The 15,723-nt window shown below is 52.3% G+C and overlaps 1 protein-coding gene across 4 annotated transcripts in view; it reads left to right on the top strand.

Moving 5' to 3' along the window:
* Positions 1-15,723, top strand: part of ATP6V1C2 (ATPase H+ transporting V1 subunit C2) — a 63,394-nt gene that overhangs the window by 33,199 nt on the left and 14,472 nt on the right. For 2 of the 4 annotated variants that reach the window (XM_037812580.1, XM_037812582.1), the window contains exons 4-7: positions 1,778-1,863; positions 2,741-2,770; positions 8,375-8,469; positions 13,244-13,335. In XM_037812580.1, coding sequence (XP_037668508.1) covers positions 1,778-1,863; positions 2,741-2,770; positions 8,375-8,469; positions 13,244-13,335 — 303 coding nt within the window. The remainder of the gene's footprint in view (positions 1-1,777; positions 1,864-2,740; positions 2,771-8,374; positions 8,470-13,243; positions 13,336-15,723) is intronic. The other 2 variants (XM_037812581.1, XM_037812583.1) reach the window with 1 other exon arrangement.

A 15,723-nucleotide genomic window follows, 5' to 3' on the forward strand; every position in this document is an offset into this window, starting at 1 on the left:
TTGCTCCCACCTCCAGCTGAATCCACCTGGAATCCCGAGGGTGGTCCACAGTGGGCGGCCTCCCAGGGCCGAGAGAGGCCAGCTGAGGGTGTCTCCCACGTCCTTCCAAGGACCCGGAGTCTTACATGCATTCCACTAAACTGCGCAAATGACCCTGTGAGATAAGTGACATAATCCCCATTTTACAGCCCAGGAAACTGAGATTGAGACCAGTTAGGTAATTTGCCATAGGTTGTAATTAGTATGAGGCAGAACTGCTATTCTGAGAAATGCTGACACCTTTGTAGAAACTTTGATGCAGGACAGGCCATAGTCTGTCTCCCAGGCTTTGGAGTCCACATACAAACTGGGTTGTTGGAGACATAGTACTTCTCTGGGCCTCAGTTGCCCCAGCTGTAAAATGGGTTGAAACCACCTTTCAGGAATTCCCATGAGGATTAAATGAGACAGTAATTATAGAGTGCTTGGTGCTTGGAAGACTCCACCAAATTTTAGTTGCTGTCTAAAGAAGACTTCAGCTCACGTAAACGGAGAAGTGTTAACCTTTTGGAAATAAGCCCAAATGCCAAGAAGGTGTTTCATCTTGGGTGGGATAGGGAGGTTGAACATTCTGTGTTAACTACTGTAGCCTTCAGTTTTCAACCATGAGCACACATTACTTGGATGGTCAGGAGAATGAGTCGCTCCCCTCCCTCCCGTCCTTCCTTTTCTCAAGGGACTTCCGGTCTTCTCTCCTGCCTCAGTTTCCTGTCAGGCCCTAGTGCCCTGGGCTCCATGCTCTCAGGGCCGACACAGCCAGTGCTAGGTTCCCACCGTGGACAAAAGACCACGTGCTACACTGGAATTAAATGACCTGAGTCCACCCACCCACAAACACCACCTTCCCCCTCAGGGAGCCTGGGAGGCTGTGGAGACAGGGCCCCGGCCAGAGATTTGGGCCATCAACACATTGGCTCTTTGCTCCTTGTTAAGTATCTTTTCAAACTGGATTTCAGCCTCCAAGAGCAGACTCTTTGTTACCAGACACCTGGGGCCTGTTTAGCTATATTAACAATCGTAGTAACCCTGCAAACTGGGTATAATTCTCATTTTGAAGCTCAAAGAGATGAAATAAATTTGGCCACAGTCATACATTTGATGATTGGCAGAGCCGTGCGGCGTTTGAACTTTCTGTCTCCAAATCCCGTACCTTCCTTTCTCATACTTTCCGCAGCCTTCAGTGTGTTTTCTGGGGACTTAAAAAGCCTTTATTTTCTAATTATAAAAGCAATAATGGATTATAATAGAAAATATGTCAAGTAGCAAGAACATTTTTACAAAAGTTGCAGCCATACTGTATGATAATTTTGCTTCTTGGGTTTTTCCATGTAGCGTTATAATACATGCCTTGTTACGTGGTATTAGAAATTCTTTGGAAACCTCATTTCCAGTGGCTGTTTAATAACCCCTCAGCTGGATATACCACCCTTTGCTTAAACAATTCCCTTTTGTTGGACTTTCCAGTTGTTTCTGGTTTTTCCCTGTTAGCAACAGTGCTGCAAAGAACATCTTTTCATTCAGAAAGTGTTTTCTGTTTGTACTGTTTCCTTAAGATAGTTTCCCAGAAGTGGAATTACTGGTTCAAAGGCTGTTAACATTTTAAAAGTCTCTTCATACATATTGCCAAATTATTCCCCTAAAGCATTGCACCTGTTCGTTTTCTTACCGGTAGTGGATGAGAGTGTTCTTAACGGTGTTTTTCGACTCTTAACCAGCTGTTTTTCTTCTTTCACCAAAGCCTAATAAAGAGGATGGCTCAGAGCGTGGTGGAAGTAATGGAAGACGCCAAGGGAAAGGTTCAAGAGAACCTTCTGGCCAGCGGAGGTAGGTGAATGGAGGGTGCTTATTTTAAGTGCCTTCCTAGCTCATTTTGGACCATCTGTAGGCCTTGCTGTAGCCACGTAGGAGTCATGGGACGGTTGCGGGCCTCTCGGAGGCCTCACACCCTGTTTTTAGCTCAACATCACTGCTTTCGGTGGAAGACACCCCATTTACTGTTTTATAGCCCTCCAGGGCCATTGCTAAGGCAACTGGCTTTTCCTACCCTGTAGCTAGACTCCTCAGTGAAATTTGAAATGAAAGTGGGTCCAGTGGGGTCCAAGCCAGCCTCTGTTTGGCCTCCTGTCCTCTATCAGCCTCTACTCTTCCCTTCATGAAAAATTCCATCCCCCAATCTGATGGGAGATGCACTGAGGCAGATTTATCCTTTTCCCAAAACGAGATGCAAAGAGAGCTTTCACATGCTGAACGCTACCTCAAATGAGTCTTAAATTTCTGTCCAATAAATAGGAGGCAGACGGCTAGACCAGAAATTCTTTGTGTAGCCATATTCATGTTTGAGATTGATCTCCCCGTGCTTTTATAGTGCTTTTAATTCCATTAATCCTATATGTACAATCTGAGTACACTTGAACAATGTGCAAGACAAAAACTTTGCTGAGACTTTAGAATTAGGTGTTTAAATATTTGTAGAAATAATTAAACTTGTGACTATATGCATATGTATATATTGAAAATGAGCCTATGTATATTATATATTTAACATTTCTATCAGTTGTTACACAGACATTCATTTTCCTGAAAACATGAAAAGGCTTTTTATGCGCTTGTTTAAATTGACAAACGGGAATGTCCCTACTCCCCCCAACTCTTTGCTTTGTGTGTGCATGTGATTTAATAACTCCGCCTTATTATATTGCAGGTCTGAAGGAAAAAATGAAATGTTTAAAGAGTAGGTTACGCGCTGTTTGCTCTGCTTGTGCTCAGTGTGATGCTTGCATGCCCCCGGGATGGTGGAATCTCGGTCTGGTCGTAGGGGTACAGTGATCAGGTTACGACGGATTCTCAAGTAACAGCCTCGTAGCTTGGTCACGATATCCATATGACTCAGCTAGCAGCTGTTTTATTCCTTTCCTCTTACTGCTCGCGTCTCCCTGCCTCCCCTGGGCAAGCACTGCATGTTGTCTGGAAGTGGGAGCTCTTGGACTCTGCAGAGCGCAAGTGAACCTCTGTGCGCCTTTTTGCTTGCGGTGCCCCCCTCGCCTTTATCCCTTCTGTGCGCTCTGCCCGCCTGCTCTTGGGGGCTGAAGGTTTTGTGGCCGCAGGCAGCTCACACGCCAGGACTTCTGAGCATTGCATGGCGTTTGTGAGGGTCACTCGCGCACGGAGACTTCTTCCGTGTCTCCAGGCGGAGTCCCTGTGCTCAAACGGCCATTCCTGGTTTTAATTGCCAGAGGGAAATATTTGCTTTGGATTTCTCCAACCTTCTCAAACCGGTGGAATTAAAGGTGGCAAATCGTTTTAGGGTGAATGCAGATCTTTAAAAGTGAAGTGATCAAAATGCAATCCGTGTGTCACATTGAGATTTCACTCTGATGCTAATAAAAGACCATTTTGTTGAATTGATCAGCTGATCTTATCTCCCAGCAGGAAGTCCTAGGGCCCTGGAGTGAAGGTTCAACCCGGGGCTGAGAGCTTCTGTTACACAGACAAACTGGTCTTGCGGGAGAATTCAGGTTTATGTTAAAATAGTGATCAGAATCCTTACACCCTTCGAAAAATGAATGTTACCTACGGTTGGATGTTAGCTTTGTGTTGTATCTGCTGCTTAGTCCAACTCTGAGAGATGGAGGAGGATATCCAGCTTTATGTGGGTAACAGCTTTCGTTATCTCCAGTCCTCCTGTGAGTTGGGTCCCGATGGCTTCCAAGGCCAGAGATTCCAAAGCATGTTCTGTAAACCAGCCCTGTGCCGTGGTCCAGGACAGGGGGTGGTGGACTCGTGAGCCTTTGTCATGCCCGCTAGCACTGTAAAGCCTCTGAGTCCGTTCTGCCCTATACATCAGGCAGGAGGGCCGCGTGGCCATGGAGAGCCGGGGGCTCCAGCCTGGGAGCCCCTCAAACCGAGGGCCTTGTCCCGGTGCTGCTGCTTCAGGCGCTGTGTGGCCTTGTCAAGTGTCCTCTCTGGAGTTGATGGTGGGTGCTATTCAGGCTCTCCCTTGGCTGGACTGGGCACCTCTGTCTTTGTTTGCTCTCCAGCCTCTAGCTGAGCTTTGAGCGTGGACAGACGGTCACCTCCAATCACAGCAAATCCTAGCAGACTCGGGATGGCCTGGCCCAGGCCTTGGAAGGTCCCCAGAGGATGTAAACACCCCCAAAGCCCCATCTGGCCACCTGGCATGCAGGCCCTGCCCGTTCCCCTCGCATGTCCTTTGTCTGCCCAGCAGGAAGGCCTTGTTTGGGTTCTCAGGGACCACTGTTGCTCGGGGCACCCCAGCCTGTGCACGGCGTGTTCCCACGAGCGTGCCCAGATCATGGGCTGGCTGCGCAGGCTGGCTGTGCGCCAGGGGAGAGGAGGAAAGAGCTGCTCCCTCCTGGGCAGACAGAGTGACAGCTGTCAGGCAGGCCTTGGGGTGGGGTGGGGGGCACAGTTTCCTAAGGCAGAGGACTGTCCCCAAACAACGTTCTCACCCAAGGCAATGTGACCGAATGAGGAAAGGCCGCCGTAGGGCACCTGACTTGGGGTGAGGGTCCGTGTCTGGAGTTTGAGTTCAGGGAGGGGGAGATCAGTTACAAACCCAGAGGTTAGCTGCTGCAGGGCAGCCCTTATCCCTCACCCCTCCGTTCACTTAGTTATCAAACGCTTCGGGCATCTGCCGAGTACCAAGTACCGGGCTGGGTGCTGAGGATACGGGGATGATTGACACACTGCCTTTGCCCCCAAGGAGCTCCCAACCCAGAGGGGGACTGACTCAGGGGTGCTCCCTGCCGTGCTGGACGTACAGACAGTGCTTGGGAGCACCTGGCAGCCCACGAGGGGGGCCGAGCCTTGCAGGAATCCCAGGAGATCTTCAAGGGCTAAGGATGTCTTCATTCTCCTTTTTCCGAGCACCATACATGCCTCGGGGTTTGAAAAATACATTTAGACAAGAGCATGGCCTGAAATTTCTCCCTCCTGAGCCACCTCGATCACCCAGGTTCATGCGATGAGCATGGTTATTCAGATTTCTGTTAATGCTTTGAGCCCGTGCATGGACCTCTCGCCCTGTGCCAGGCTCCGGGGACACATAGCAGTCGGTCCTAGCCCCTGACCTCGAGGAGCCTGGAAATAGTTGAGAGAAGAGCCAGGGAGTCCGTGGTGATCGTTACGGAGCACTTGGTTCAATGGTGGCAACAAGTGCCGGTGAGCTCAGGGTGGCAGGGGCTGGGACGGTCCCTGTCCTGAGTGTTGAAGGACAAAACAGAGTGTGGAGAGAGTGAGGAGTTGAGGATGGTGTGGCAGGGCTGCGGGGCTGCCCCTGGGTGCTGGCGGTGACAGGGATGCAGTGGCAGAAATCCTGAAGTTCACATGTGGCCCGACGGCTCCTCGCCGGGGTGGTTTGCTGACCTGTGAGGCAGATGGTGATGACAGCTCCCTTTTAGCTCGTGATCCCAATGGGGGGCAACGTTGGCCCAGTGCCCGGTCCACAGTGGGGCCACGGGAGGGAGTCCCAGCTCCCCTGCAGGTGGTTTCCACGCTGATCACGTTGCCTGCTGCCGTCCAGCCGTACCAGTTGAGCCCTCTCCCCAGGCCTGACCCCTTCCTAGCACGCCATCCCTCCACCTGGCACTCAGAGGCACCCTTGTCACAGGCCGGGACTTGATATGTTCATTCCAGATGTTACAAATGTGCTAAACCAGTTCTCCCAGGGACCTCTGCTAAGTTCAAGCAACCTCGAAGGTGTCTGAATACGGTTCTCGCGAAGGGGAAGACCGAGGAGTGACGTCCCTTTTCACCCTGCGGTGCAGCTGTGCCCTAGTTGCGGACGTGCCAGGAAAGGCAGGGCGGTCCTCTGCCGTGTGCCGGGTGCACAGACGTGTCAGCTCCTCTCGGAGTGGCCGCGGGACCGCTCTGTGCAGCCTCATCTGTCAAATGGGGACCAGAATAGTGTTTAGTAGGTTGAAGAGTAAATTCAATGAAACGATTCCTATAAAGTGTTTGGAATAAATGGCCCGAGGTAGGGAATCAACAGAGCTCAGCTGCTCTAATGATCACCATCGTCATCATTTCAGGGCACTTCCTGCCTTCCTGACAACTCTGCCCCCAGGCCAGGTCCCTCCTCTGCACCCCATCTTGTCTGTCCACTTGTCAGGCTCAACCTTGTCCCAGACTGAACTCATCTCTTGACTCTTCGTCCCCATCCCAGGCCACCACCTCCTGTGGCCGCCTGGCTTCCGGATGCCCCTCCCTCCGCCCAGTCACCCAACCTGGGAATCCGGGTGTCGCCCAGACTCCTTCGTCCCACGCATAATTACTCCTCCGTCCTGTCGAGGCTGTCCTCTCCTCTCTGCTCCCACGGCTTCGCCCAGCTTTACCCGCTCTCTCCTGAAGTCCAACGACATCCTCTCAAGTGGCTTCTCTCCCTCAAACCATCCTTCTCACCTGCCAATGGGGAGATCTCCCATACACCAGTGTCCCTGTTGTGCTCCTCCTCGGGTGGTTCCTCAGCCTCTGGGAGGCTTGGGGCTCCTGACCCGTTTGGTGACACCTGTCATCACTGCTGTCAGAGTTGGAGGTGGTGTATGCCCAAAGCTTGGCACAGAACAGGGGCTCGGGAAGGGGAGCTTGTTGCTGCTACAAGACGAAGTCCAGATTCCTCTGGGTCATACGTGGCCCTGCAGGACCCTGCCCTTGGGTTCCCTGCTCAGCCTCCGTCCACACTCCCTGCTGTCCCCCAGCCATGCCCAGGGATGTATTGTGCCCTGACCATACCATGTCGACCAGTTCTCCTCGCCTACACCTTTCTGAGACCCGCTTTCCACGGCTCACTTTGCAAATCCTGTGTACCATCACGCGGCTGCACAAGGCTTCACTGAAGTGGACTTAAGTGCTCTCTCTCATCTTCCTGTAGCCTCCTTTTCTGTTGTACAGCTCATTGCCGTATGTGGTGTGTCTGATTGTCTCCCCCAGAAATAGTGAGTGCCTGGAAATTAGCTGGGGAGGATGGTGTGTGTGTGTGTGTGTATGTGTGTGTGTGTGTGGTCTGCTTTTCTTTGTATCTTTGTATCCCCAGCAGGGTAGAAAGCACACATTTGGAAAAGGTTTCTGAATGTTGAGAGCAATCTTTTTTCCCTAGGCTTTAGGATGTACTGGGAAGTACAGGTGAACAAACCACCTGGGATGAGACATGGAGCATAGGAAGGTTGATCTTGCTTGGGCTGAAGGAGTTCTCGGGGTGTGGGGGCCCTGGACATACTCCAGGTCTCCTCCTTGACCTCAAGAGCAGACTTACTGCAGAGGGAGAACATACCAGTGGGGTCGCCCGTGGCTGACCTGCAGTTACCGCTCTTAAAATGTTTGCAGAGCGAATCTGAAGAGAGCCGGGCCTTGCGGCATGCGTCCGTCTGTGCTTGTGTTCCCCATTTCTCAGGGGAAGAAACAGCTCCAGAGATTTAGCTTCCACCTTGCTCAAGGCCCAGAAACTGTGAGGCCGCTTGAGGGGCTTTCCGTTTCCCGTCTGCCTGAGCTCAACTCCGGGCCCCTCTTCCACCCCATAGCTGGCTAGATTGAACTAGAAACACTCTGCGGTGTGTTTGTTTTTGAGAAAGCGAGAGTAAAGGAAGAAAGGAACTTTGCTGTGAAGACAACGATTTATTCTATTTGCTTATATACTTTCATATAAAGAACATACACTGAAAATGAACATCTATACCCAATAGTGGAAACCGCATTCCCAAGCTGCATTATTTCGTAATGATTGAAATGCCTACTCTAACATACTGTGTGCGTTGAAATTGCCTTCTGTCCACTGCTTGGGCTCAGGAAGAAGAGAGGAACCAGGTGGCGCCCTGGTGGGTCGCGAAAATCCGTACACCACTGTGGGGTTGCTTTCATCCTGTCTGCTGTGCCTTTGGAGGGCCAGGAAACAGAATAATGGCCAAAGCGATGGGAAACGCTAGCTGGTACACTCTTGGGAGAGCCTCTAGTTTGGCTTCCATCTCTTGGGAAGGCAGCATCTTCCAAATAATAGCCGGTCTCTAGGGTGGCAGCCGTCTACGTGAAAGTTTTGGGCACAGAAGTACATCTTTGCAGTGTCCCTCCCACGGGTGTTGTATTTTTCAGAAGGGTTTTAGGGTGTCACTGACAGTCCTGGCTGACAGCCAGCCGGTTTGCTCAGCACTCTGGGCTCCCAGCAGGGGTGTTTGCTTTCCCGGAGCCCTCAGAGTCTGTCTGCCAGTTTTCTATTAATTGCTTCCTTGGTGTAAGTGGTGGCCTTGGGCTTGCAGTTCAGCGGCACTGGTCTTAGGAGGCTTGGAGAGTTCTGCTGATTTGATGACGTGTGTTTGTGTCCTTCCAGTTGACTTAACATCCTTCGTGACCCACTTTGAATGGGACATGGCCAAATACCCTGCAAAGCAGCCGCTGGTGACCGTGGTGGACACGCTGACAAAGGTAAAGGAAGGTTAAACTGTGGTGACTCGGCCTATGTGACCATCAGAGAAGGATTGAGATGGCTTTTGGACTCTGGGAAAGCAGAGAGCGCTGGGCGCTTGGAATCAGCTCCTTATCTCTGGCCACTTGTGCTCCATCCCCGGCCAATCCTGATGGGGACTTCTGGATTTCTGAGGTGTGGCCTCCTCCCCTGCCCTGCAGAAGGTCTTGTTTGGGAACCTCCTCTACTTGGAGCTTCAAGTGCAGCCCTGGGAACTATATAGCAATTCCCGACCCTCCCACACACCTTTTCTTTCTTTCCCTGTTGATCCGCAAGTGGCAGCTGCAGTTTTGCAGGATACACTCCAAGGCTCTTGGAGCTGCAGGTGTTCTGAACCCGGGCTCTTAGTGCCCACTCACTTCCCTCCAGGCTGCCTCTTTCATTTGACAGTTCACTGATAGAAAAGCTGGGCCTCACCCCTAATCTACTTGTAAGAACCCCAGCCCCCTTCCGTGGTAATTATTTATGTGAGAAAAGCTATTGGCTTCAGTAGAGAGCTTGGCGGGGAGCCTCTTCTGGCGCTCTGAAGAGGGTGATGGTTTGGGAGCCCAAATCAGGGCAGCAGGTGATGCCCCAATGATTCTGCTGTATTGATGAGCGGTGGCTTACAGCCTTTCCTTCATGAAGTAAGACCCGTGGCAGCCAGACTGACGCCTGTTTGTCTCCACTGAGGGTGGGCTCTGGAGACTCTGAAGCTGAGGTTGACCGCCTGTGACTCTCTTGCCCATCCACAACTCCCCGAGCCCCTCTGGTGGGCAGCCTGGGCCCTCCTGGAGTCTGGGGACCCCCGTCGAAGGGACAGAGCCTCCGCCTGCGCCAGGGCTCTACTCAGCATCCAAGAAGTAGAGGCACCCGAGGGTGGCTGGGTGGGTCAGCGGGAAGGAGGTGGGCCTCTGCAACCCGTCCCTGGGCCAGCTTCTGTTTGTCTCCCGAGAACCAGCAGGTGTCCAGCTTGTCCCTTTGGGAACGAGGGTGGAGCTGGAAGGCTGTGGGAATCTGGGTGCGGCTCCTCGGGGCACGGCTTACATCACAGGGGACCGCACTCCTCCCGGGGTAGGCAGGCCGTGGTTCTGGAAGGCCCTTCCAGGAGGGGGTGCCCAGAGCTCCTGGCCTGGTGTGGCTTCTAGGAAGGGGGGTGTGCGCCTCCACTGCTTAACTAGAAGCAGGTGGTCATTTGCAGGGTTGGCGATTCCCCACCCCGTATGTACCTGCCCGGCTTGGCCTAGCCCAGTCAAGGGTGCTAGTGGGATTCTGGGTCCACCCAGGAAGGAAAGCACTCAGCAGTGGGGTGTCCGGGGGTGCCCGACCCCAGAGGTGAGAGTCAGGGCATTGGCTGAGTGTGAGGGAGCAGAGAAGGAGAGGAAAGACCAGGGAGGAGCACCTGGGTCCTCTCCAGTCCACTGTATCCCGGGGAGGGGGGGATGGTTTGTAACAAAAGCAGAGAGCGGGAGGAAGGCACTAGTTCTAGTAGCACCCACCCCATACCTGGAACCATGCCGGACCCTTATACTTCCTTTAAGTCTCCCATCAAACCTGGGAGGTAGAGATCACTTTCGGATGAGGAAGCAGGCTCAGAGAGGTTAAGTGACATGCTCCAAGACACACAGCTTTTGATGTAGTATAACTGGGACTGGAACACAGGTCTTTGGGGACAAAAGCCCAAGTGCTGTGCCGTGTGTGTGGCCCTGCTGCCTCCGGAAGCCCTGGGCTGGCTCCACCCCGGTGGGCAGAGGCTCCGGGGGTCATTAGCTGCCTCACTCCTTCCCACACCAGGGACCCCCGTGTGAGACCCCCAGCCCTGGGCTCAGGCCCTGCACCCCCAGTGGGAGGTCTAAGTCTTGTTAACCACAGAGATGTCCTAGTCAACGCTCTGAGAAAGGAGCCCCCTTCAGTTGGAGGGGGTGGGGAGGCAGGTGTCGCCGTGCCACGGGCTCTGAGTAGCCTCTTCTGGGGGTCTCTGCAGGCCCCTAAAGCCTGGGACGGCTGCCATGTTTATACAAAGTTTACAGTGTGCAAAGCATATTCAAGATTTCAGTCCTCGGGTCCCCAGAACAACCCAGAAGAGGAGGCTGGGCTGGGATCATTTCCCACTGGGAAAGGAGGAGCTGGCGGCCTGAGGTGGCTGAGCAGGGCTGGGAACGGAGCCCCAGCTGGCACCCTGGGTGAGGAGGGGTGAGGCCGGGGTTTGTGCGGATGGGGCACAACTCGTCACCCAGTCAAGTACCCGTCCCGTCGTCTGAGTCAGCACAACGCGAGGGGGTGAGGCTGTGCTGCAGGCTCGAAAAAGCCATCTCACCGGCTGCCCCGGCGCAGGGTTTCTGTCTCAGTCACACTGTCACCCACCAGGGCTTGGTGGGGCCTGCACCCCGTCGCCCTCCATTGGGGCCCCCTCCCAGTGGGGTTCCCACCATCCCAAACTGCCTCTATGGTTGCCAGGGGAGCGGAAGAGAGCACATGGGCTCTCCGAGGTGTCCGCCTGGCACACCTGTCTTCAGGGGGTGGGGAAGTGCAAGCCTGCCTCGCACCTCGGAGGGGTAGGACTGGAAATGTTGGGTGACTAGCTCTGACGAGTACCGCAGCACTCAGAAGGGCTGTTGAATTTGGGGGTTGAATGGAGAGAGTCGGGGCCATGCTTACTCCAGGCACCCCCAAGCTGGTGTTCGGTGCCCGAATCCAGCGATGGTGGCATCTGCCTCTTGTCAGAGATCGGTTCTGTTAAATGAGGGCTTTCCAAGCTCTGCCTGTGTGCTGGGCCCTCTGCTGGGAATTAGAGTTGAGGGAGACAATCCCTGCCCTTGAGGAGCTCAGTCTAGTGGGGAAAGGATGAGCATGTTGCATTAGCTGCTGTGTCTCCTGTGCTTCCTTGCATCTCAGAGTAATTATATGGGACTGAGAGCTCAGAGAGGTTAAGGAAGTTACACCAGGACACACAGCCTGTTATGAGTTGGGACTAGCATTTAAACTTGGGCCCAACTGATTCCAAAGCCCTAGCTCCTTCTAATATTTCACTGGTTTCCAAATACCCTTCTGCAGTTTTTCGCTGGTGTGGTGGAATCAGAAAAATAAGGACCATGCAGTGCTTTTTGTTGTTATTGTTTTCCCTTTTTTTAAAAAAAAAAAACACACACACATAAATCTTTTTTTTAGAAGTTAAGGTCTGTGGATGGTTCCCATGTCAATTTCCTGGTTATGAGTTTGCACCATCATTAGGTACAGTGTACAAGATGTTACCAGTGGAGGAAACTGGAAGAAAGGTACATGGGATCTCTGTGTACTATTTTTGCAAGTACCTGTGGCTTCATAACCATTTCAAAGGAAAAAGTTAACAAAAATTTTTAAATATTGTAAATCTTATTTAAAAATCAAGCATATGAAAATGTGAAGATAAAAATGTTAAAGGCTCCTATGATCTACACCCCACTTCCCCTCCTTTATTCTGCCTAGAAATAACCAATGTTTAAAAGTTTCAGGTGGATCCTTCCTATATATGTATATAAATAGATGTTCAAGCTCTTCCTTCTTTAGCTAGTCCCATATCAGCAGGGTGTGCTGGTAGAGCAGTTCTCTGAAAAAAAAAAAAAAAAAGAAAAAGGCTCCAATTTGATTTCTGTGGTGTAAATACTCATGGCTGAGTTCAAGCTACCAATGAGGTGTCACTGAAGGACAGGTTGAGGAGAGAGTTAGAAGAAAAGTAAACAATCAGCTCTCCTGCCCGCCACTGTGTATCAGCCTATAGAAGTCTACCTCGCTTGTTTTCATGGCTGCAGAATTTTCCGTAAGATGGGATCACACTTTGTTCTGCCAGTTCCTTATGAACAGGTTCTGCTGGTAAGGTGTGAGCTCCTAAGGGCAGGGCCTGGTGGTTTTTTCTTTAATTACCAGCAGATCTCAACCTGTAACAGGGCCTCATTGATCCTTGGTAGCATCAAATTGCTGGTTTCACTGACCTCATGGAACTCGTTGTCTTAACAGCTATTTGAGGGCTTCCCAAATGATAAGCATTTTTCACTTTTGCTAACCCTCCCTGCAGCTCCTTGGGGAGGGAGTTATCAGCCCTGTTTGGCAGATGGGGGATCTGAGACCGATGAACCAGGGGGCAGAAGAGCTGGGCTGAGAGGCCAGGCTTGCCTTATTCCCTGCTCTTTCCATGACACTGTCTACCTCTGTCTACCCATGGGACAGAGATCTGAGACTTGCTCCCTAAACCCTGGGGCTCTAGAACAGGGTGGCGACCCCCTGCCAGCTGAAAGGAGCCTTCCTACCTCCGTAGCCCAGGAAGGGGCTGCCGCGGGCACAGGCCCCCGGAGCGGGCACCTGTGAGGTCTGAGCCAGGGTGGTTCCCACAGAAACCAGGGCTCGGGTGCTGCCTGAGCCAACCTCCAGGAGAGCCTGGGAGGGTGGGTCTGGGGGGCTGTGGGACTGCTCTGGCAGGACAGGGTGGGCTGGTCAGAAGACTTTGGTTCAGTGGGTGACCCTAGAAATGCCACTGATGACTCGGAGCCTCTGTATAAGTAAAGTGGGGGTCTCGTTCGCCCCCCTGCCTGGACCCCTGGCAGGGTCACTTGTCAGAGTATCTGTGGGAGCGGAGGAGAGACATGGAAGTCATCCCTGGGCAAATAGGCAGGATTTGCCCTTTTTCTTTAAAGAACCACGAGCAATCTGTGGCTGTTTCGAAAAGTTCTCCCAACTCCTTAAATACACAAGGTCACCAGGATCTTTTGCTTTCACCAATAGCAATTGGCACAAATCGAGACTGACCTGAAATCCCGAACGGCTGCCTACAACACTCTGAAAACAAACCTGGAGAACCTGGAGAAGAAATCGATGTGAGTACCCGAGTTACCTCACTGCCTAGGGGCCTCCGAGTCAGACCACTGGCCCGGTCCTGGTGGGGGCTTCCACACTTGCCCTGAAAATCACTTGGTGATCAGAGGTCTGTGTCTGTATGAGAGAGACAGACGGAGTCACTCCTGCCTCTCCAAGAGCCGCCTGCTGGGAGAGGAGGAGCTGGGGAGGAAAGGCTGGAGAAGGGTGTGGCTGCACAAGGCTTTGCAGAGGGACCAGTGCAGGGCCCTGGGAGGCTGTGGACTGCAGACCCCGACCCTCTGGGAGGGGCAGCTGCAGACAGTGGGATCTGCAGCCCAGAGCAGAGCAGCCTTGGGGCTTTGGTGGCATCTTCATCCACCACCTGGAAGAGGGAGTGGACTGCTTGGGAGTGGCTAACGCAAGTCCCTTCCAATGGGTTGGCTTAAAACACAGGGATTTATGGTAAGTACTGGAAGACAAGCATGAGTTCAGTGCCATGCTGGTGGAGATTGTCCTGTGAGGTAGTAAGCGCTCTGTCATTGGGGTGTGGGAGAACAAGCCAGATGAGCCCCTGCCAGGGAGGCTGGGAAGGGGTGGCCTGTGTAATTCTCTCTGTCTCCCCAGACTATGGAGGTCAGGATTCTCCAGAGAAGGGAACGGGCAAAGGGGAGCTCACAACCGTCTCTCACAGTCGCCTCTGTTGGGTGCACTACTTTCAGCAAAGGAGACAGTCACCTGGGAGGGACCTCCCACTTTGGGGGGTCACTGGGATGACTCTCTCATATAAAACTAAAACATTAGTGGAAACCTAAAACCCATTGATTCTAGAAACTGTCGTTGCTTGGCTGTCTTTGATCAGAATTAAATGGACCTAAGCTTGGTTTCACCTCCTCCTTGACCCTACCCCCTTGTGGGGAGGAGGCAGGGGGTCAGTGGCAGAGAGCTCTAAATGGTGACCTTGGCTTAGATCCATCAAGGCATTGAATTAGGGGGCCATGGGACCATTTGCCGACTGGGCCTTCACTCATCTTACCATCAAATCAGACTTCTTAAGAATTGGTTGAGATTTAGGCAAACGTCTTATCGAACCTCTTGAGTCCCCTAGTCCAGAAGTTCATTCTGTTTTTCAGAGTAATACTGGTCAATTTATTGAGCACCTGCGTGGAGGGAAGGAGGGGGAATACAAAGAGGGGTAAAACAGCCTCTGTCTCCCTCTTCTATTTCTTTTCTTTTGATAAACTTTTATTAAATACTTCCTACATCCTCAGGCCTAAAGATACAAAACAGAATACAATATAATTTCTGCTCTTGCAGAACTCACAATTATTCATTCAGCAAATGCTTATTGAAAGTCTGCTTTGTGCCGAAGCCTGGCGATGCAGAGATGAACCAGATAGCCAAGGTCTGATAGAGTGAAGATAATGTGTTAAGTGCCATGACAGGGAGGCGTCTGTCCATGTGCCTATGGTGAGAGATCCTAAGGGATTTCCTCACAGCTGATCAGTGATGGTGTGAACCAGGGAGAGGAAAGAAAAAGTGCAGGTTCCCTCTGCAGGTTGGAGAGTCTTTGTAGGACGGCATTTCCCCATTGCCTTTAAAACTTTGACTTTGGCCAAGTGTGTGAGAGCTATTTACTAGAGAAGCGTTGCGTGCTAGTACCACAGCCTGTTTCCCAAGATCATGGTCGATGTGCTAATGCTAACTGCAGTCTTGGTAGTTATCCATTGGCCCATTTGCCAAGCTGCAGGCCAGATCCGTAGACAAGTACCACCGCGACGTCTGTGCAGAGCAGACTTCCACTGGGCATTTAGAAAAGCTATTTCAGGTGAATGTCCCCCTGGCCGCTGGACCTGAAAGGCCTGTAAAGTGAAACGTAGCTGTATCTGGGATCATCTCTGCCAGTGACGGGCCGGGTGACTTCACGAGCCAGCCGCCGTGTTGATACTAGAGTAACTTAAGCTGCCTTCTACCTGCTGTCCCCTTCCAGCAGCCGGTGGCTTTACAGAGGACAGAGCGGGTCACTGGGGTGTTGGATTCGGCAGCCCCTTGGGTGATGGGTGATAATACCCGAGGCCCTGCCAGACCGCCCGTCCCTGGAAGGGAGGAGGCAGCACCTCTGGCCGGCCAGAACCGGGGATCGAGGGAGACAAGGGGAGCCCGCTCAGCCCAGGGGCCAGGGAAGAACAGGAGTGTGTCCCAGCCCCCTGTTTTAGTTTCCTCTTTGCTAAAGCAAATACCATGCAATGGGTTGGCTTAAACAGTGGGGATTTATTGACTCACGGTTTTGAGGCCAGGAGAAGTGCAAATCAAGGTGTCATCACAATGCTTCTTCCCAAAGACGCGTTCTGGGGCTGACTGCTGGTGATCCTTGGTCCTGGGCTGCTCTGTCACACGGCGACGCATGTGGA

This window comes from Choloepus didactylus, chromosome 20 (assembly GCF_015220235.1).
Source record: "Choloepus didactylus isolate mChoDid1 chromosome 20, mChoDid1.pri, whole genome shotgun sequence".
Taxonomy (NCBI): Eukaryota; Metazoa; Chordata; class Mammalia; order Pilosa; family Megalonychidae; genus Choloepus; species Choloepus didactylus.